Source organism: Crocodylus porosus, unplaced genomic scaffold (assembly GCF_001723895.1).
Source record: "Crocodylus porosus isolate Cpor-Errol unplaced genomic scaffold, CroPor_comp1, whole genome shotgun sequence".
NCBI classification, from domain to species: domain Eukaryota; kingdom Metazoa; phylum Chordata; order Crocodylia; family Crocodylidae; genus Crocodylus; species Crocodylus porosus.
The window spans coordinates 1,667,730-1,689,018 of NW_017728925.1; the positions used below are offsets into that span (position 1 = coordinate 1,667,730).

The window sequence follows — 21,289 nt, forward strand, 5'->3', positions numbered from 1 at the left end:
GTCAGGCCACAGCTGGAGTACTGCGTCCAGTTCTGTGCGCCGCACTTCAGGAGGGATGTGGACAGCATGGAGAGGGTCCAGAGGAGGGCCACTCGCATGATCCGGGGACAACAGGGCAGACCCTACAATGAAAGACTGCGGGACCTAAACCTGTTCAGCCTCCACAAGAGGAGGCTGAGGGGGGACCTGGTGACTGTCTATAAACTCACTAAGGGGGACCAGGGGAGTTTGGGGGAGATACTGTTTCCCCTAGCACCCCCTGGCATGACAAGGAACAAGGGACACAAATTATTAGAGAGTAGGTTTAGATCAGACAGCCGCAAGAACTACTTCACAGTCAGGACGGCTAGGAGCTGGAACCAACTTCCAAGGGAAGTGGTGCTGGCCCCTGCCCTGGGGATCTTTAAGAAGAGGATTGATGCCTACCTAGCTGGGATCATTTGAGTCCAGTCTTTTCTCCCGCCCAGGCGAGGGGTCAGACTTGAAGATCAACAAGGTCCCTTCTGACCCGACTTCTATGAATCTATGATTCTGTGATTCAGTGGCTTCATAGTGAGATGAGGAATTTGCTACTCACCTATCTAGGTCCATGTACAACTTCCACCACTGCAGTATTTAGGCCCTGTCTACACCACTGTGCAATGTCACAAGTTCTGGCACCAGCCAAAAACAGCAGATGAATGGAAAGGAGGGAGTTTCTTTTCCAACACAATGATCCCAGTAACAACAAATGCAATACATGAGGCCACGGACCAACACAACTACTTCAGGAGGATGTTTGGAAATGGCAAAATTTGTCAGAGTTTGGCAAGAACTCTGCCATAGACCTGGGCTGTTGGACTGAATGTCATCTAGGCAGACAACCTGTGTTCAGAAGAGCTCAGGCTTGTCTACACAAAAAGGGTTTGCTGACAGACGTTTGTGTCCAACTGCATATAAAGTGCCTTAAGGGCAACAAAACCCTAGGTTCCTGTCAGCTGAGTAAAGGCTCTCCCCAAGCAACATGGGCCCTTTGTGAATGTATGGCAGCAGGCAGAAGACATGCACCGACTGTCCTTGTCGTGAGCTAAAACAGTCATCCATCAGCAATCCCATGGTGCCTCATGCCAACCAATCTGGATTTGGGTTTGAACTGTACAAGTCAAAATCAAAGGAACTGGAAGCCTGCCCCTTCCTGCATTTTGAAATAAGATCAGGGAGGAATCCTATTAATCCTGCAAACCACATCTAAATTAGCTTGCCACTTATTTCAGGCAGGATCCCTCAGGGAGGTGAATCCTCTTATACTTCTAAAGCCCACAGATTACCAATTGTGTTAGCGGGAAGATGAAAGCGGCCTCCAACTCTAATCCTATTGCACCCTGCATCGGTTCTGAAGTTTCCCACCTGGGCACTACCATCGTGTCCACCGGGAACACACTTATGTGGGTCCTGGGGAACAAATCCTCTAGGCTCCCCATGATGTGCAAGGGTCCCAGCCACCACCCCAGGGAGGCTGCTGCTGTTCTGCTGCCCATAGCAAGGTTATCAGAAAAATAGTAGGTTTTTTACAGTTATCTTTTCCTTTGGGCTGCTGCAGTACGTCACACTGCTCCCTGCTTTTTTTTTTTTTTTTTTTTATCAGTGTGCTCGAGCATGGTGGTCCTGAGTGGGACATCTCTGACAGCTGTAGTGTGGCTGGCATTGATAAGGAAGTGAGAGATGTGCTCCAGAGAGGACATGTTCATTGAATTGCACAGATGCAGCTGAGAGACAATCGAGCCAGTGGGCGCTCCGGGGACAGGAGTGCATGGAGAATGCGGTGCAACTGAGGAAGAGTGAGGCAAGCGTTTTGCTTGAACAGCAAAAAGAGATGATAGACGGCCTGACCCAGAACCCTACAAGGCCCCCACCCACTTCACCCCCAGTACACCCTGACTGGGGCACCCACAGGCATGTCCACCACCCAGAACGATGCCACTCAGGGCTAGCGAAGAGGAAAGAAAATGATGGTTTCACATACCCTAGCCTGTGAGCAGTATGGTAAGAAGCCATCTGCACTTCTTTCCTTGGGATTTTGCAAACCCCCATGTTAATTATTTTAGGACAGTCGTTTTCGGCCTTTAGTATATGAATTTCTAGGGGTCCACAAGCTATGTCTAGGGGGTCAGCAAAATGACTATGATCAGTCCAAAGTATGCGAATACCCACACTTACAATTCAACGGGGTCCACACCTCCATTCGAAATTTCCAAAGGGGTCTTCACTTCCATTCAACATTTTTTAGGGGTCCACAAATGAAAAAGGGTTGAAAACCACTGTGTTAGTGGGGGTTGTTCAGGTTCGGGGTTTTCTGCTTGTTTTGCGGGGGGAGGATTTATATGACTAGTAGCATCGAGTTGGCTTGTTTTGTCTGTCTGTTCTCTCCAGTTTTATGTAATTTGCTACTGTTTGATGTTCCCTTTAATAAAAGCTTTATTTTTGAGTTCCATCTTCAAACTAGATTATTAAAAATTTGTTGTCCGCCTACTTGCACAGCCGTGCTACCCTCCCCCACCAGGCAAGGCTGCACTGCTGACAAAAGTCACAGGCATGACAGACGAGGCACGGCACTCAGTGCTCTGCTAAGGCCTCCCACTGCCTTACAGCACGATGACAGGCTCTGATCATGACCCTTGTGTCAGGCTGCTAAAATTCTGCAGTCGCTCCACTTCCACTTGCTATCCCAAAGCCAGGCTTCTGCTCGGGCCTCACATATATCGGGCAACTACCACGGGGTACTTTCTCTGAGCTCAAGCCTTGTCATGAGACATCTCCAGTGCTCCTTCAAGTGCCCGAAGATCCAATTAAGCTTCTCTTTGCTGCTGTCCAAATTACCATATTTCATGGTGGATAGGTCAACGTTGTGTGTAAGTCAACCCCTTTTTTTTTTATCGCAAAAGTTAGGAATTTTGTAGATCCAGTGTATAAGTCAACTTAACCTTTTTGCATCAGAAATATGGGGTGGACTTATACCAGCCCCTGTGCATCCTCACTGTGGGCCTGGCAGCCAGGGGGTGGACACGTGCCGCAGCGCCACCCACAGGGGACAGGGCCAGGCTTGGTGCTTGGCTGGAGTGGACCATCTCCTGTGAGCGGAGCTGCCTGGGCTGTGCCAGCCAAGCCCAGCACTGCTCACATGGGTTAGGGCTGTGTCAGCCAAGCACCAAGCCTGGCCCTGTCTGCTGCGAGTGGCACTGCCGAGTGCCGAGCCCAGCCCCATCCCCTGTGAGCGACGCCAGGCTTGGTGCTCGGCTGGTGAAGCTGGGCTTGGTGCTTGGCAGCACCGCTCATGGCAGATGGGGCCAGGCTCGTTGCTCGGCTGGCGCAGCCCAAGGAGCAGCGCTCACAGGGCATGGCGCCGTGCTAGCTGAGTACCAAGCCCAGCCCCAGCCCCTGTCCCCAGCCCCTGCAAGCAGCACTGGCACCCCATCTCCTGAAAGCGATACTGCCTGGACTGTGCCAGCCAAGTGCCAAGCCCAACCCCATCCTCTGCGAGTGGCACTGCTGAGTGCCAAGCCCGGCCACACCAGCCAAGCACCAAGCTCAGCACCACTTGCAGGGGACAGGGCTGGGCTTGGCACTCAAGACTGGCACCAATCACAGGGGATGGTTATATAATATATAAGTCAAGGTTGAATTTTAACAGTTAAAAATTGGGCTTTAAAACTTGACTTATACACCATGAAATACAGTACCTGTGTATGGCTTTGTGAGCCAGGCAGAGGAGGGAAGACTGGGTCTCCCAAAATGATCCTGGGAATTTCAGTATGCCAATCTGAAAGATGTTTCCTGCTTTCAGCTTTTGGAAGAGGCCTATGTGCCTGGGTATGCAAGCGTTGTGTACCTGTCCTGACCAGTCGACATTAGTGTTCATAAAACAGCTCATGTGATCGACCACTGCCTGCATCAGCACAGAGATAATTGATGTGCTCAGAGGCTATGTGGGGTGACACCAGACAAGGTACATGAGCTCATTCTCCTGCGCCACCCTAGTCCAAGTGACCCATCCCTTGAAACAGTGTTTCTCAACCTTTTAAGTAGCAAGTACCCCCTAACTTCTGAAAATTTTAATAAGCACCCCAACACTCAATTTTCCAGGGGATTTTATATTTACAGACTAATGTGTGCCATATGTTGGAAGAAGGGCTGTGTATACAAGGCTGTGATATGACAGATGTCTGATCTGGTGTGAGTAGGGTTGCCACTTTTTACACCAGCGGTGCACAACTTGAGTATGTACCTGGGCTAGAGGTGATGTTGGCCAAAGCTAGGAGAGCTGAACCCCAAATTATTACTGGGGGAGTTAAAGCGCTGCACAATGCGTGATGCACCATATTTTTTTGTCATAGTTTTGAGAGGCGGAAGGGGTGAGAGAGAGAGGAAAAGAGGGCGAGAGAGAGCGTGTTGGGATACCTGCATACCCCCTGCCTGTGTCTTGCAGACCCCCAATCCCAACTGAAGTTTCTGGGTACTGCCACCACAGATGGAGAAACTATGCCTTGAAACACACCCATTACCTTCTCCATCTGGCTTAGGGGTGGCTGGCTACCATATACCATAATTACTTCCTCCTGGCCACAGTTCATTGCATTGGGCAGTGCCCCGAGAGTCTGGGATGCCTTCCCAAGTTGCGCATCACAATCAGCCCACAAAGCTGCTCATGGAAAGGATACGCAGCCCCAGCCTAACACAGGGATGAGTACGTGCTCCAGCGGATTGGCAGTGTCAGCTGCTTTGAGCTGGCAAAACCACTGTCTGCAAAGCTCTGGATGTAGACAAGACCGCAGCCTACTCCTGTGCAACTGAAACATCTGACAGGCAGTGTGTGAAGGCTGCGTGAGTCATCAATAGCTGCTTCCCTTATCTCAACAATACCTGTGGCTTAATCAAGAGTGTAGGGGGGGAAGGTACTGTGAAACATAACATTTCTCTTAGTTTAAGGTTTATCACAGCCAGCCTCTCTTTAAAATTGGTTATGGTCCAGTGAGTGAAAGTGCATAAATAGCAACAATACTGCTTGTAAATGTCACTTCAATAAAATGTAATAAAAATCCTCCCCGCTGCTGTTTCTTTTGTTGTACCAGCCGCTGGAACCGAACAATAAAGCTGTGCAGACAGCTCACCTGTATCACAATGCGCCTACAATTGTTGCACTGATCCTAGGAGTTTCACTTATTTTTAATGGACTGCCAGCTTTTCAGGCCAGAAACTGTCTCTTACTGTGCATTTGGACAGTGGCCTGCACATCAGGTCTCTAATCCCAACTGAGGTTTCTGGGTACTGCCACCATGTAGATGAAAAATAATAAACCGAGCATCAGCATAATGTCATAGGTTCTTATAGCAGAGAGCTTGCAGGTCTTACCGGTGAGGACGCTCACACTAAAACAGAAAGATATGAGCAGAGAATAGAGCCGTATAGATGGCATATGCAAATGCAAAGGGCACAACCCTGCAAAGTGCTCAGGACTTTGGATCCAATCCAAAGCATGTGTGTGTGACATGTTAGCTAATATTTATTACAACTGTACTGGAGACAAGTCAACTCTAATTTAAATCCTTTAGTCAAGATGAACTCTAGAGGAGTCAGTCTAGAATTACAGGGGTTACCACAACTAGGTCACTTGGATCTTCACTGATTACAATGGGATTTTAACAGAGGTTATTTAAAACATATTAATTACACCTGGCAGTGAAAGTGAGGTTAGTCTCTTCACGCACAATAGTTTGCCCTCTCTGCTGAGAGTCTTTCCAAGGGACGCCAGCTGTGGTGGTGTTTTCATGACGCAGCTCCTGTCCAGTAAGCCTTGGACACACATTCCAACTTAGCATCCATGTGTTGCCAAATTAACTGCTGTCTCTTTTTTAACCTTTTTTTTAATGTTCTTGAACTGGAGGTTCAGAGGATGAAGGGCTTTGCTCTCAGATGCTGACAGCCCATATGGACTTCTTGTGCTACATGCTTTATTTCAGTCTACTACAATGCCTGAATGCCATCTATTATACTGACATGAAGAGCACAAACAGTTTTTCTTACCTGAGCCGTTTCTGCTTTCAGGATGGTTTTGTGAAAGATATTCTCCGAAAGCCCTTGCTGCTCTGAGCATCCAAATGTCATGGAACATAGTGAGGCAGAGACAGAAAGAGATGAGGTAACGTTAGCAAGAGCAAAAGCAATTCCTAGATTTTTATTAGTCCTGCTTCCCAAAAGTACCACCTTTTCTTTGTCCAGCTCCAATCAATGCAAGCACAAATGCAACCCTGATTTCTAGAAAGGCTTCCCACCCTGCTGGACCTCAGCTTTTACCCGACTGGAACATCTTTCCAGGTGGAAGCCCAGCTCCCATTCAGTCCCTAACCTCTTTCCAGAAACAAAGGAACTAGTTGATGTGAATTATGCCCTTGTTTTTTGTAGACACCTGCTCACAAAGAATGGTACCTCACTGACTCATTTCACAGAGAGGCTGCCATTGCCCAGAGCCAGTAACAGCTATCAGAGTCCAGCTCACTCTAGCAGTCCAGTGCACACAGCTTCTGCAGCCCAATTCCAACCCTCACAGCAAACCAACCCTTCTTCCCTTTTTCTAAACCGCTCAGGAGGCAAGTGGCCATTGTTTCTACTGTATGAACAGCCATTTGTTCATTCACCTTCTCCCATGTTCCACTTGCTCTAGCATTCACTAGGCAGGTTCCTTGGAGAGGCAAATAAGACCAATAACAAAAAATGAGCATGTGATGACCAGGGAAATCATCCATTTCCAATCATCGGTTTCCAATCAAAAAGTAACAAAGTAGAGAGATGGGCTGCCCTGGGGAGAATTCTCTAGGGGGGGACACTTAACAGGTGCCGAGATAGAAGGAGCGGTAAAATGGCACGTCTCCTTCCCCACACAGAATCTTTACCATGGCGGGGGTGGCTCCGAGGTGCCCAGCCTCAGGAGCTCGGTAGGCCCAGCTCCACAAGCAGTAGTGTAGCTGAGGAATTATAGAAAATTAGGGTTGGAAGGGACCGATGAGGCCATCTAGTCCAACCCCCTCCTCAAGCAGGACCATCCCCAAATAGATCATCCCAGCCAAGGCTTTGACAAGCTGGGTCTTAACAACCTCCAGGGGCAGAGATTCCTCAGCCTCCCTGGGTAACCTGCTCCAGTGCTTTACTGCCCTGCTAGTGAGGAAGTTTTTCCTAAAATGTAGCCTAAGGTTCCCTTGCTGCAACTTAAGACTATTGCTCCTTGTTCTGTCATCTGCCACCACTGAGAATACTGAAAATGGTAGGGGGGAAAGGTACCCCCACCCCTGGGGAGGTTTTGGCAGGTGCAGCCCTGCACCCAGTAGCGTATCTGAGGGCTAAGTAAATGGGGCAACAGGGGAGGTTCCCAGGGAGCCCATGCCAAGGGTCTGTGCAGCTGGTGTGCAGTGAGCCTGGTCCCCAGCAGCAGCAGCCTAAGCCCATGCTGCAACAGCAGAGCTGCAGCAGTAGCAGCTGCCTCCAGAGTGTGGCGAGCTGGGGCAGGTAAGACTCCACTCTCGCCCTCAACTGTGCTCTCCATGGACAGCAAAATTCCCATTCCCCGCCCCAGGTGAGGAAAGAGTTCACTACGCCTCTAACTTCAGAGGTGCCTGACTTCTAGTAAGCATCTCTCTGTCTGAAGGTCAAGCTGCGCTTGCTGCCGCGAGAGGCTGTCCATGGGAACAGGAGCCATCCTGCCCAGGTCTCCAGTCACTCCCTCACCTTCATCTATTCTGCCACCTGCCACCTGTCAGGCAGTGCCTTCCAATGCCCTTTTGCGCTCCCCCTTCCCCCCCGATCTGTGCAGCCAGGAGTTTTCTTCACTGTACATATTCACAGCCCTTTGAAGGAGTGAGTGCTGGCAGAGTCAGGGTATACTTACACAGGGTGCCTGGCATAGATAAGAACAGAAAGGCCCATTTGTCATCCACAGCAAATATTGCACTGTGAGTGGAGACAATCACAGCAATAAAGGAGAGAAGCAATTTAATCTCTTGGGGACTAACAACTTCACCATTACTGGATGCAAAATGTGCTGAGCTGCAGCAATGACTCCATTTGTGTCAGGTCTGCGCTTTGTTTAGCTCTCTGTGTGGTTTGAGAGAGGATATATGCAGTGTTAAGACTTTAATATTTCTATCCCAGACATTTGCCTCACACCAAGCCAGACTGCATCTCAGCAGATCTCCCCCAAGTGCTTCCCTACCCCTCTGGAGTGCACCCTACCGCACTCTCTTCTGCACGCCTCTGGTACAGACGGGAAGGCAGTTCAATAGCTCTACTCGGCACAGAGTACCTCCAAAGCAAGAAAATGGAGGAACTGCTACCATGGCTGGCTACACATGGGGGACACAAGCACCAAGGTTTCTTTTGCTTTCTTCCATTCCTCCTGCTGGCACCCGGATGCCAACCATAATCTGGCCCTGCCCTATACAGCTTCAAACCTAGAAACCCAGGTTTGGAAGCCTTACCCATACAAACAGCCCTTGCTTCCTTAGCTGCAAAGGAATTACTCATGATCAAGGGACACTGGTTTGCAGCACTGTTCACATGCACATAACAAGGCACCTCTAGGTCTGCAATAAAGTCTAGGCAGGGCAGGGGGGTTCGGTTAACGGATGGGGTCAAAATTGCTTCATCGAAATTGATCCAGGTAAAGACAGTCCCCAGTGACCGCTCATGTGAGCTATCAATTAGCAGCTGTTGTTATGATGTGTGTATGTGTGTGTGTGCGCGCGGGGGGGAGAGACACTCACATAAAAAATTTGGCATTATTAAGACTAATTGGGTTTCTTCTGTGTTCAAAAGCTGTAAGTGCATCTCAGTCCAATCTGTCTCCCCACTCATCTCTGCTGGGACCTAGTACCAACTGTCTGCCTTGCCTCAAATCTGAATCTATTCTAAATAAGGCCTCTTGTCCTAAACCTAAAACTGTTTAAGAGCTTGCACAATATATAAAGGAGCACAACCTGCCATTTTACCACTTCACTTGAAAACCACAGGCTAGAAAAATTAGTACTTATCAGTTCTTAGATCTAAAGTGTGCGTGGCCCCCGCACAGCCAATGAAAGATGAATAAGAAGCATTCCTTATCATACCTAAGGGCCACGCAAGTATCTAAGCTTCGTACGTAGCAGCCATTCAGAGCAGTGGTGCCTCCATTCCAGGATTACTGCCAAAACCCTAACTTCAAACCCTTCACTATCTTCCCCAGCAGGAACAGAGTGTGACTGGAGAGAATCCCATGGTCCCTCTTATGTAAAAGATATTGAGCACACATACGATCACCGAAAACGTTCTCTAGGATCTCCCGGTGGATAGAACCACTCAAAAATATTGCTTGCTACTCCTGGGCGGGTCTACTGACATGCCACAAAATGTCTTGTCCCATGGTGTCAAGTGCTGTGCAATATAATCACTTAAGCACTGTTCATTGGTGGATGATTATTAGCAGGTGAAATACCCAAGTGCAGTCGAATACTCTGCTTTTTTTCTCAGCCAATTACACTGCAACCTCCCATCCAATTTACCGTCCACTCCAATCCTGTGGTCTCTTTACCAGGTTCCCCTCCCCCTCCCCCCATCGCACTGACTGTCTGTATTTCAGAGGAATTACCCAAGTGTATGAGCTTGCACTTGACAAGCAGTTTCACTTAGAAATATTCAGTCCACATAGCTCCTCTCTTTACATCAAGCCTTCTGTAATATTTCTCTGCCCTTGCTGTTTCCATCAATAATTTTAGCTCAGCTGCCCATGTCACTGATGTTCTGGATGCTCTCTCCTCTGTGCCATTCATTGGGAGTTAAGTTAGAGCAGACATAGCCCCAATTCCTGCAGTAGCCTAAATTCCCCCCGCCCCCTTTCCACACACACACGGGATTATTGTAATCCTTGTTTATCTAGCATGCATTCTAGGTAACATTTTTCCTACCTAAGGCAATTTGAAATGATTAAGTTTTCATGAGATGCAATAACAAATGCTTTCCTGAACTCAAAACAGATGGCAACTACTGTGTTCTCCTCATTCTCTAATTTTATACTTCTAAGCAAAAAAAACCTAAACACAAAGCTTTGTTAGCAACATTTAAAATGATCTCTATTTCGCTTCCTTCTGTCTCACTGGTCAGCTCAGCTGTAACGAGTGTAGCCGACACAGACTGAAAACAGTCAAAGTGGCTCACACACCAGACCAGGTGGAGCTGGGATTAATTCCATTAACAACAAGCGGGAAAAGACAACACCTGTCTCAGGTAAATCACACAATGTAAAGTTTCACTATGTTGACCTAATTCAGAGGTACCAGAGAATGTAACCAGAGTTCAAAGTACACTCACTACCAAAGTCTGAGGATGACAGACTCCCTTCTCCTTCAGATTCTCCTCCGCCAGAAGAATGAAAGCATACATGTATGAAGGTAGATGACACATTAGTGATGTCATTACCTCATTTGTCTGTTGAAGGCAGTTTCCCTATTGTAGCTATTTATGATTAACTAAGCATGTCTACACGTACGCTTTAATGCACAGTAGACTATTTTACTGTGCATTAAAGCATCACAGAAAAAAGTGACATTGTGCTAATGCACAGTAAAATAGTCTACTGCGCATTATGCATCACTAAAAAAGCATGCAAAGGCACTACTGTGCATTAGTACAGCCCAATGCACATTAATTTAGTACTTCACATTGGAGGTACTAAACTTAATGCGCATTACTGCATGTGTAGATATGCCCACTGAGTAGTTGTTAATTGCTGGCCCTGGCCTCAGCTCTATAAAAGAGAAAGACAAGCTGAGATTTTTCAAAGCGATATTTAGAAACATGTCATCCAGTAGGGGGCAGAAGGCTTTCACACTGCAGTGATGCAGGCAGCGTTCATGGTATGGTGAATCTGGAATGGAGCCTGCGCTCCGCAATAGTGCATCTGAAGGGACCTCATAAAAGGGCTCTTTAAAAAGGGACAGGGCCCGTGCACGTGCTCAGGGTCCCCACCCTGCCCCTCCGCCCTCCCTGTCTTGTGGACACCGTCTTCTCTAGCGATCGTTGTGCAGGCTCTTTAAAAGGGACAGGTCGTTCTGTTTGCATGAAGGAAGCAAAGGGAATCTGACAACTGCACTTACGTCAATTCATGGAATAGGCACACTTTTAGTGGGGAAATTTGGATTGATGCACCATGGTATGTTTGAACCCTGCAGAAGCTGATTTATAATAAAAACTTCACTTGCAGTATCATGGCAGCCTGATGAAGTCTAGGAGTATTTAGACACAAAAAGAGAGAGAGCAGGGATTATGGAATAAAGGTCCCCTTAGATACACTACTGTGTAGCACAACCTCCATTCCAGTTTCATCATATTAAGAACAAGATGGGCATCACTGCTTTTTAGCCTACTGAAGAGTTCTCATACCAAATGTGAACTTGGATAATTTGTTTCTCTACAGCTTCTGAATTTCACTTTGAGTTTACGAACTGCCTGCATCTGTATAACTACAACAGTCTTCTATGATGGTCTGCTTCATAGGAACATATCACAGGCAACCATGTTCCTTGAACTTAGCACATGTGAGAGTGCTGCCAATACATCTACCCATGAACAGGCCAATTGCAAAAGGCTATTGACACCTGAACAAATCTTACCCGGAGAGAACGAAAGAGTAACTGTATGCTAAATAAAGCCAGTTTCCTACACCTCTCTGGGATTTGGATAGCAAAATCCCCAAGTAAGAGGTCAAGTGTTAGCAATGGATTTCAAATGAGAGACCAGGGAGGCTAAGCAAAACTCAGAGGTAATCACAGAGATAAAATAAGTTTAGACAAGAGAAGGGAACAGAAGGCGTGGGGAGTGGATAGTAAAGTTCTTTGAAGATTATGACTTAAGCCCAAAGACTGCTCCAGAGCAGCAGGGAAACTAAGCCAAGGAAATGCATACTGATGCTTTACTGTTTTGTCAAGATCTGTAGATTCCTTGTGCTGGGTGAAGAAAAGAGCAATTGGGTTTGGGGACTGTTTGCAAAGCCCAGGTGTCTATAAGTCAGACTACATACAAGGTGGGACTCTGGGAAAGGGTGTGCCCCAACTAGTGTGGTGCCTGGGGATCAGCACTGGTCATGGGGGCCTAGGAGAAGTGTGCTGCAAGGTCCCAGGTCCCTGAAGCAGTAATACACAGCCTACACCTAAGAAACGTGCCAGAGTGGTCAAGGAAAGAGGAAATGCTGGAGCTAACTCAAGACTACAGGAATCTTAAAAGCAAGTAGGAGTCTCAAACACAGCACCCTGGGAAATGCCTAGGGGAGCTCTACCTAGGCTGGGGCACAAGATTTCTTGCTGCACAGCAGATGTGCTGAAGGGCCACAAGACACAGCATGGGAGACATCAAGTCATGGAATGGGAAGACTTAATCTCCTCCCATTGCTCTTACACAGACACTAAGCTTTACATTTATTGGGCTTTTAAAGAACTTGAAAGCCACAAGCAGGGCAACAGCACAGAAACATAACCATTCCCAGAGTGGAGGCAACACCTGACCAGTACACACTTCAGCTGTATTGGAAGAAAAGCAGGTAACTAGGACCATGCATGGTAGAACAAGCCCCAGTTCTTCTGCAAGTGCCAGTAATATTCTTGAAGAGAGTTAGGGTTGTAATTTTTTTAAGACTTGTTACAATATCCAACACACAACAAACCATGTGGAATTTAATTAATTCACCTGGGAAAGCCAAAGGGCTGAGTTAAACCAGCTGGGATTTAAACATAAGGCCCTGGGATTCTAGGCTATGTGTACCTGTTGCTTAGACCACATTTGTGCGCTTGTCGCACAATGGTAAATAAATGCTGTCCCTTACTCAGGTGTTATATACACACACAGCTCAGCTCTACAGAGCTCCAAGCAGCCAATCTAATGGGCACCAAATTAGAGGACAGCTTTTCTCCACGTTAAAAATTGCTAGATGAAATCTAAAAGGGAAACAGCTTGGCATTTGCAACAAAAGATTTACTGGGTCTTTTGTTCTGCAGCTTGGGTCCACGACTGCCTACACGAAAACACAAGGGATCAGAACACCAGGCTAATATACCCAAAGGTAGCTTTCTGTGGTGAGGACAAATTAATTCCCCTTCGTGAAACCGTCTCCCTCCTGCAGAGCCTCCTACACAGCTCAACAGGGTCCTGCCAAGAAGGCAAATGGAGGAGGGCCAGGGATGGAGCTGATCACACCCCCTGAAAAGCCCTGTGGCAAAGCTGTCAGACCTCAGTGCAATCAGAAGCTGAGTCATCCCTTCCAGGACCCTCCCCATGCTGCAGAAGTCCTGGGACAACTCACTGGATGCATACCCTGTTGCACTGCCACCCGGAGCGGCTGGGGCCACAGAGCCAGTATTGCAACCCATGGTCCCTCACATGGTCTGCTGTGGGTGGGCACCCACTGGTCCCTCTCCACCCCCCAAATGAACAATTAAGGAAGAACTTCGAAGAGCAATTCATGAGATTTTTCTGCCCTCCCTTCCATGCATAAACACCTTCAGCTTGGTTTTTCTGCATGAAGAGCTAGCAAGCATCCAGAGATAAGTGCATCCAGCTGGTTCTGTGACCTGACCGACTAAACCCCCAGAGGGGAATTCACAGCTCCCCCAGCCCTGGCCCACTCAGCAATGCTCCTCGATCCCAGCAGCTGAACCAAAACTGACCAAGCGATACCTTTGAGTTCCTACATAAAAATCACAACAGATTCTTATGATAACTCTACAGCAGTGTTTCTCAACCCGTGGGGTTGTAAGCCAAAAAGTGGGTTGCAAGAATATATGATAGGGTCACGAACAAATTTAAAAAATGGATGAGACTTTAAAAATGGGTTCTCCTTTAAAGGAGAAAAATGTGGGAAACAAGGGATTTTCCCTTACAGGCTGGCAGAGGTCCAGCCTGTGAGGGGCTGCTTGGGGCCCCCCATGTCCCTCTGCCCCGCGCACTGAGGGCAGCAGGTCGGGAGTGAGGGTCACTGGGTTGGGACTGGCCATTGATGTTTATAAATGGGTCCTGGTACAAAAAACAGTGAAAACCACTGTTCTACAGCATACACAAAAGTGACCGAGACCTCCTGGCTAGGGACAGAAATTACACTTAAACCAATGTAAGGAATCAGAAACTGGTTTGCATCTGTAACACACCAGATGTTCAGTACATGTAAACTGCTTTCAAAATGGCTGAAACCACTTTAATATATATCTGGATGGACATAATAGCAGACTTAACTGATTTAGTTTATAGAACATCAGTCCCCAATCCCCGGGATAATTCCTGGATTTCACGCTGTGTGTTAGTGTTATCCTTGCCTTAGTTGTGTATGCGGTCATACCCTGCGCACCTAAAATGATGAGCTCGCATGGCCAGCATTAACCGTATGTCAAAAATCCATGCTGTTGTTTGAACTGTTATCATGCAACATATTCATTTCGTGCCTAGCTTTCTAATCCCACTGGACAAAAGTTCAGATTCCTACACCTCCATTAAAAACATCTATGACAAGTTTCTGTCTTCTCCATAAATTCACCACCTTTTCTCACTGAATTTTCTCCATAAATTCACTGCTGAAGCCTCTTTAGCCACCTTCATGTAATATGCCATCTTCATGCAATATGGAAATAATCACAATGTCCGAAAGCACACCAATCTCATCATCTGAAAGTTCCAGGTTTTCTAAAACTCCTGCAAGTTTTTGTACTGCAAGTTCTGACAGACAGACTTTTGTAAAACTCAAACAACCTGAAACATCTTGCCTTCTCCATTGTCCTCCCCTAACAATATGATTGCTTCTTCTCTTACTCCACTAGGGTTTTCAATGCTGTGTGTTACAGCTTCAGTGGGACTGACTGCCTGAAATCTATGTCAATGCAACACTGATTGCATCCTACAAAGAACTCTGGATCCTGCAGGTAATTCTTCCCCAACAGAAACAGCATCCTCGGACTGCTCTTGAAAACCTGATTTCCTCCAGTCTCCTAGAGATGAATGGCTAACCTGGGAGTAGCAATCAGGGCCACTACAAGACCTATTCCTATTATCAATACCCATGTAATATCAGCCAAATAACCACTATGAAGTGAATGTTTCTGAAGCACCAGGGCTCTGCTGCCTGCACAGTAGAGTGGGAGCCTGTTATTTGCCACGTCTATGGTGAATACTCAGTAGCCAGTCTACGGCAGGACATTTTCCTGTTTCAAAAGAACATCCTAAGTGCTACTGAGCGAGAGAGAAGTTTTCTAGGATTGCCAAGGAGCAGTATTAAAAGGTGACACAGATGAGCAATATACCAAAATACTACAGAAGGGACCAAATAACATGAAAGACAACCTTCATATGGGTAAATATAAGAGGCTGGGACACCTCAAGACATAGAGGTATGGAAGTTTGGTCTTTCACGCAATAGCCTTTTAGCAGAGGGGGAAACAGAAGATCGCTCCCAGAGATCACCCCACCAAGACAGCGCCTATCAGCCTTGCAGGTGGAGGTTTAAGCCTTTCTAAATTATAAGGCAAACCAGGCAAACTCAGAGTACTAGGCATTTACAAGGATTAATAAGATCCATGCTTGATAAATACCCTCCTGAACAGCTCGTTAAAACATGAGACCCTGCCTTACCCTGCTTGCTTTTGGCAAGGGAAATACAAAGCAAAACCACTGGATGATGCCGGCAGAGCTGGGGCATATGTGCCGGGTGGGATCCTCAGTGCTGAACTACCCCGTAACTTTTTGAAGGTTTCTCATCTGCAAACAGTTACAGTGGGCTTAGGAGAGAGAATGCCCTAGCCCGGTACAGTTACACGCTGACATGTCAGATGCCTAGGAACAAACTATCCATTTTCCACAGGATAAGCAAATATGGCTAGCGTGTGTCAAATATGGCACAAACGACTATACATATTGTACATGTCAGCAGTTTCCTGAATGTACAGATACCTATATTTTCTGCTGAAAAATGCTCCTGCTCCAGGTGGCCATTAACAAAAGCCCTGCTAGAAGGATTGCTCTGAGATACCGGAGGCAGACGGCTTTCTGTTGTTTCTGCTTGCTTAGTGCACACATACTAGATGCAGTGTCAACTGCACTGATCATTAATTTCGGAGGTGCTCAGTCACACGCACGGTAACAAAGGGGCACTCCAAAAGCAGGCTGCTTCTGGGGAACATAAGTTGTGCCAATCTAAACGTGCAGCTCAGGTATCAAATGTGATTTCCAGATTGCCAATCCAGGTACAAATCAATGTCATTATCATTACATGGGGTTTGTCTAGGTTTTGCCAAGAGTGGCTTCTCTTTTTTTTAGCCAGGCCTCCCACCAGGCAGCCGGTTCTTCTCACCTCATGTCATCTGCTATTTAAACCCACTGGAAAGCAATAATAATAACACTAAAAATAAATAAGCAGCGTTCAGGCAGTGGCGCCTGCAGGTTAGCAAAAGCATAAAGGGAACAAGGAAACCAGCATCGCACACACACGCAAACCTGGTTGATTTTGCAGGCTAGGTAGGATCTCCACAAACTAAACTAATGTGATGCGACATCTAAAATGCTTGCACTTTCATCCAGCCCTCAGAACGGCAGCTTTCCGGAGAAAGAAAGAGGGGGAGGCAGAAGCCTGCAATACTGATTCTCATTGTGCCACACGCACGCCCTCCCCTCTGGAGCTGCACAGATTTCTTTATTGCTGGCATTGTAATGCAAATAACCCAGTGTTGAGCCCACACACCCCATACCTGGGCACTGACATTTCCCTGGAGTAAGCCCTTGCCTTCTCCCCAGCATCGCCCTCTGGAGCAACTGTTTTATTCCCACCTTGGCCATGAACTTATGCCAACCACACGCATCACTCACCTAACTTTCGCTGCTACAGAAGACATAGCATCATTCCTCAGACTCTTCCTTTTGGATACAGCCGTGCCCATATTCGCTGGGAGAAAAGCTCTGGGGGAAGCATTCATTGCACAAAGCCTCTGCCCATAACGCTCAGGGGATGGCAAGACACAGCAAGAAATCCTGCAGTCCGCCCCTACACACCCGCCTTATTGCTCCGTTGGCTGATCCATGTGCAGTCAGGGTCCCAGGCTGGCATTCAGGCGGCTGAGCCCTCCCATGGCATAGTGTCTTTGTGCTGCCTCCTGCCATTCATCTCCCAGCAGCCTGGAGGAGAAGCACAATAGCCCCTGCTCTTACTAGTAAAATGCTTCAGCAAACCCCCTGCCCGTTCCCCCCTTTGCTGCCTTCTCATTGATTGCTGCAGGAGGGTGGGTCAGGAGGGAAGGGATTAAAAAAAAATTGCAAAGCAGGAAGCTGCCTCTATATTTGGTCGCAGCTTGCCTCCTCCCCCAGTGCTGACATCATGGAAGGTATGTGGAGGAGGGGGGAAGGGGCTCATCTCCAAGGAAAGGGGAGTTCAAGAGCAAGAGAGGGAGAAATGAACCATGAGCAAGAGAGGGAGAAGCTGGCAAACCAGCTCAAGGAGAAAAGGATGCATCTCCATGGGCAGAGTGAGGGCAGTGCAGGCAATGCACCTGTCTCCCTGCCCTGACACCTTACCAAGCCTTGCCTGCTTCTTGAGCTGATGCCTTGCCTGTCTCAGGGATGCTGCACTCAAAAAGCAACACTGCCTGCAAGGTGCCTTGACCCCTGCGCCAGGTGCCCGGCTTGCACAGACATGCTTGCCAGCATGGGACTGCAGCAGTTATCCAATTCCCTCTGCTGCTAAACCAAAGCAGATTGCCAGTGCAAAGGCAGTGGGAGAGGACGGGCTTTAGCTATTTTTCAGCTTCTACAGTGGAAAGCAGAGAGGGTGTCCTGAGTCTCAAGGTTTGGGTCTGGATCCACCCACAGCTGAATCTCTCCAGTGCACAGGGGGTTTCAATGGGCTTATTAGAAAAATAGAAGCTAGCTAACTGTAAGACTTGCACCCTGGTCCAAGCCTGCTGTTCCCGGGCTGTGCAGAGCTTAGGAAACTGGCAACAGTTCCTGCCTGTGTTCCCCAAGCTAAGGGGCATCAGCTTGGAGGAAGCAGGCTGAGGGGCAAGGAATGAGTTTCATTCCTCCTCCTAAAAAGCACTTCCTAAAGTCATGCCAGCCGCAGGCTGAAGTCACCCGCCAAGTCAAGAAGAGCCTTTGCAGCAGAGTAGACTGTTTGGCCCCCCGTGGCGGCCTCCAAACAGCCTGGCTCAGCCTGTCCAATGACTTACTTCACACCCGGGGTACCCCTGAAAAGTAGCCCCCCAGCACCGCGGCCTTGAGCAGAGGGGGTAGGGAATGCTGCAGCTGGGACAGGTTATTTTCAGAAACAAAAACACTAGGTTCTTGCCAGTATTTTCTCTCGCGCTGTTTGTGCACAGAGCAGGCAGCTGATAGCCGAGTGCAGGCAGGACAAATGCAAAATCATACAAGTACAAAACCCCTGGGCCTTCAGCTGCAGCTACATAGTCCCCTTGGGAGCTTCCCCTCATCTCTATGATTTGTACTGGACCAAGCTACAAAAGGTTCTGTTTCCTGGAGCAAAAGAATAAGCCCCTGCAGGATTTCTGGGTTAAATCATATGGCCTGTATCAGGCAGAAAATCAGAATAGAGAGTCATAAAGACCCTCCTCCTCACTTTGCAATCTGCCATCTTCTAGAATCAGTGATACTCAAACCACAGCTACCAGGTCACAAGCAGCTCCTCAACTCCCTTCCTGCCACTCTCTACAAAAAACCTTATCAATGTTTATTCTTTACTCCATGTGTTGCATTTTATACCTACATCTGTTATGCTACAAACTACTGTGTCACCATGTACTGGAAATCCCTATACGATGCGCTGTAATTCTTTCTGTCCAATGGGACTGTTTGCCACATTTCATGCAGACGTGTCTGTGCCGTTGTGGCTCTTTGGTGAATATTGGCTGTTCGTGTAGCTCGTGAGCCAGTCCAGATGTAGGACTCTGTATTCCTGAAAGGTCTTTCCACGGAGCAATACCTTTGGTAACTTCTGCTCCCTGCCTCCCTCAGCCCCTCACCTTTTAACTCACAGTAAAGTCCATCATCACCATTTAACAGATGTTAGGAACGTAGGACTTAAAAGGGACGTCCTGGGCCAAAATCCAGTTTTCTGTTTGCAAACAACCACTATTTCAAAAAAAAGAGCCACCAGACAGCCTGCACTGGCCCCTCATTCACACTCCATCTACAAAGTATCCAACAACAACAAAACCCACAGTAAAAAGCAGGAGAGAAAAGGGAACCTTTAAGGGGGGCTGAATACCCAGAAGTCCAGGAAGAGAAAATGGAAGATCAATCCAGGGAATCGCAACTCTTTCTCCCCTGCCTGAATTCCCTCGACCTAACTTCATAGCAGAATTTGTCAAATACTACAAAAAAACCCCAAAAAATACAAAAACAAAACCGACCATGTTTCTGGATATTAATACATGTTAAAACCAGCTATTTAATTCAAAACATCCCACGTGTTTCTCAGATTAATTCACACTTACAGATTTTGGTCCATAGGAGTGTTTGGGGTGTAGCTTTTCTTTGTACAAGTACCATATTTAGCATATTAGATGAGCAACCCTCTGGGAATAAAGATTCTTGCTATCCATTATGTATTATCCATTATACCTTCTTTCCATTATCATTCTCCAACTAGAAAAGTTTCAGTCGTTCAACTAGAAAGCAAAAACAAAACCAGTTGAATAAGCTACTAAGCTACTGATCACAGAGAATAACAGAAAGCAAATACCTTCCAGGCTGAAAAGGTGCTCATATACTACTAGTAAACAGCTAATTTGCAGAAATCCAGCTCAACTCATAAACAACTGACAAATCAAAAACAGTGTTGTATGTGCTGTGTAATTTGTGTGTAATAAATAATTGGACTAGCCGCAAGGTGTCAGTGTTTGAGGAAAGCATTTGACAACTTACCAGTTCTACTCTGTGGTATTTGTTTTTCCTCTGACCATCCCCTGGACTCAGGCCCTGACCCAGTCTCTGGACTTGCTGGTGAAATTTCACCTCCATGTTACGGCCCATGCTGAGCTGGGCTGCAAGGCACCTCCATTTTTCATGTGCTCTGAATAACATCTGAAGTGACCAACTCTGCTTTCATGCCACGTGGAAGCCAGAGGAGAGTTACGCATAGAATAAATTAGCATCACTCCCTAGTGCTCCCTCTTCTTGCTGTACTACTTCTCTCACCCTTTGAGCCCATCCTGGAGGCCTCATGTCATTGGTGATGCAAGCTGCTTAACATATCTTATTTTCCTTCATTTTTATTCCCTATCCCTGTTTTAAACCAGTTAATTAAGAAGGGTATCAAATACTGCTCACTAATGTAATCTAGGTAATCTCTATGTAAACCCAGTGATCTATGCCAGAATTAGAATCCCAGCTTTTAGGGGAGGACAATTCCTGCCTGTTGGTTTGAATCAAGTACAGGATCGCCAACACATGACACATGAAGAGAGGGTGACCACGTTTTTCAAACTGGAAGGTGGTACACATACCTGCCTCCCCATGCCCCCCGCTCCTTCTGCAGCACAGCCAGTGAGGGGAGGGAGAGGGTGCAGGCTGGCCACCCTGGGATTAGGGCTCCCTGCCTGCTGCCCTCCCTCTGGGGGGCTCTGGATGTTGTGTCTGGGAGCCAGGCAGGCAGGCGGCACCGCACCATGGCGGTATGGCCAGCACAGGGCTCCTGGGGGTAGCCTCGAACCTGCATCCTCCTCCACCCCGCACATAAATCTGGGGAAGGGGCACATGCCCCCTATGCCCCACTCCTCAGGAGTGCATGGAGCAGTGGGGAGCTGCCCCCACCCTGGCCCACTGGACAAGCCACCCGTGGCTCTTGCTCCCTGGCCAGGCCCTGCAGCTGCACATTCCTGCCCTGGGCCCCACCCCAGCTGGGCAGCACCCCCAGCCCAAGCCACCAACCCTGCCCTACTCCTTCCCTCACCTCGGGGGCCTCCATCTGCCGCTCACCCCCTTGATTTACCTGCAGGCAGCTGGGGGAGCTCCTCTGCACCGCAGGTTGGGGCTATATTCCCAGCCATGTGTGTGTGTGCACACATGCACGTGGTGCACACCCCCAGTCCCAAGCAGCCCCTTGCAGGCTGAAACTCTGCCAGCCTGCAAGGGGAAACCCACCGTTTCCTGTGTTTTGCCACGGCGAATGGAAAACTGGACCCCTGCATGATACTGGGAATCCAGGACAAATGCTGTCCTGGAGTCATGTGGCCCAGGACCGGGACCTGATAATCCC

At 47.8% G+C, this 21,289-nt stretch overlaps 1 protein-coding gene across 4 annotated transcripts in view; it reads right to left on the reverse strand.

The window, feature by feature from the left end:
* NSMF (NMDA receptor synaptonuclear signaling and neuronal migration factor) overlaps positions 1–17,339 on the reverse strand; it is a 61,128-nt gene extending 43,789 nt beyond the window's left edge. For 2 of the 4 annotated variants that reach the window (XM_019540517.1, XM_019540516.1), the window contains exons 1-2: positions 16,891–17,339; positions 6,058–6,119 (exon numbers count right to left, since the gene is read on the reverse strand). In XM_019540517.1, coding sequence (XP_019396062.1) covers positions 6,058–6,119; positions 16,891–16,997 — 169 coding nt within the window. In that variant the 5' untranslated portion in view covers positions 16,998–17,339. The remainder of the gene's footprint in view (positions 1–6,057; positions 6,120–16,890) is intronic. The other 2 variants (XM_019540518.1, XM_019540519.1) reach the window with 2 other exon arrangements.
* Between the last annotated feature and the right edge of the window lie 3,950 nt (positions 17,340–21,289).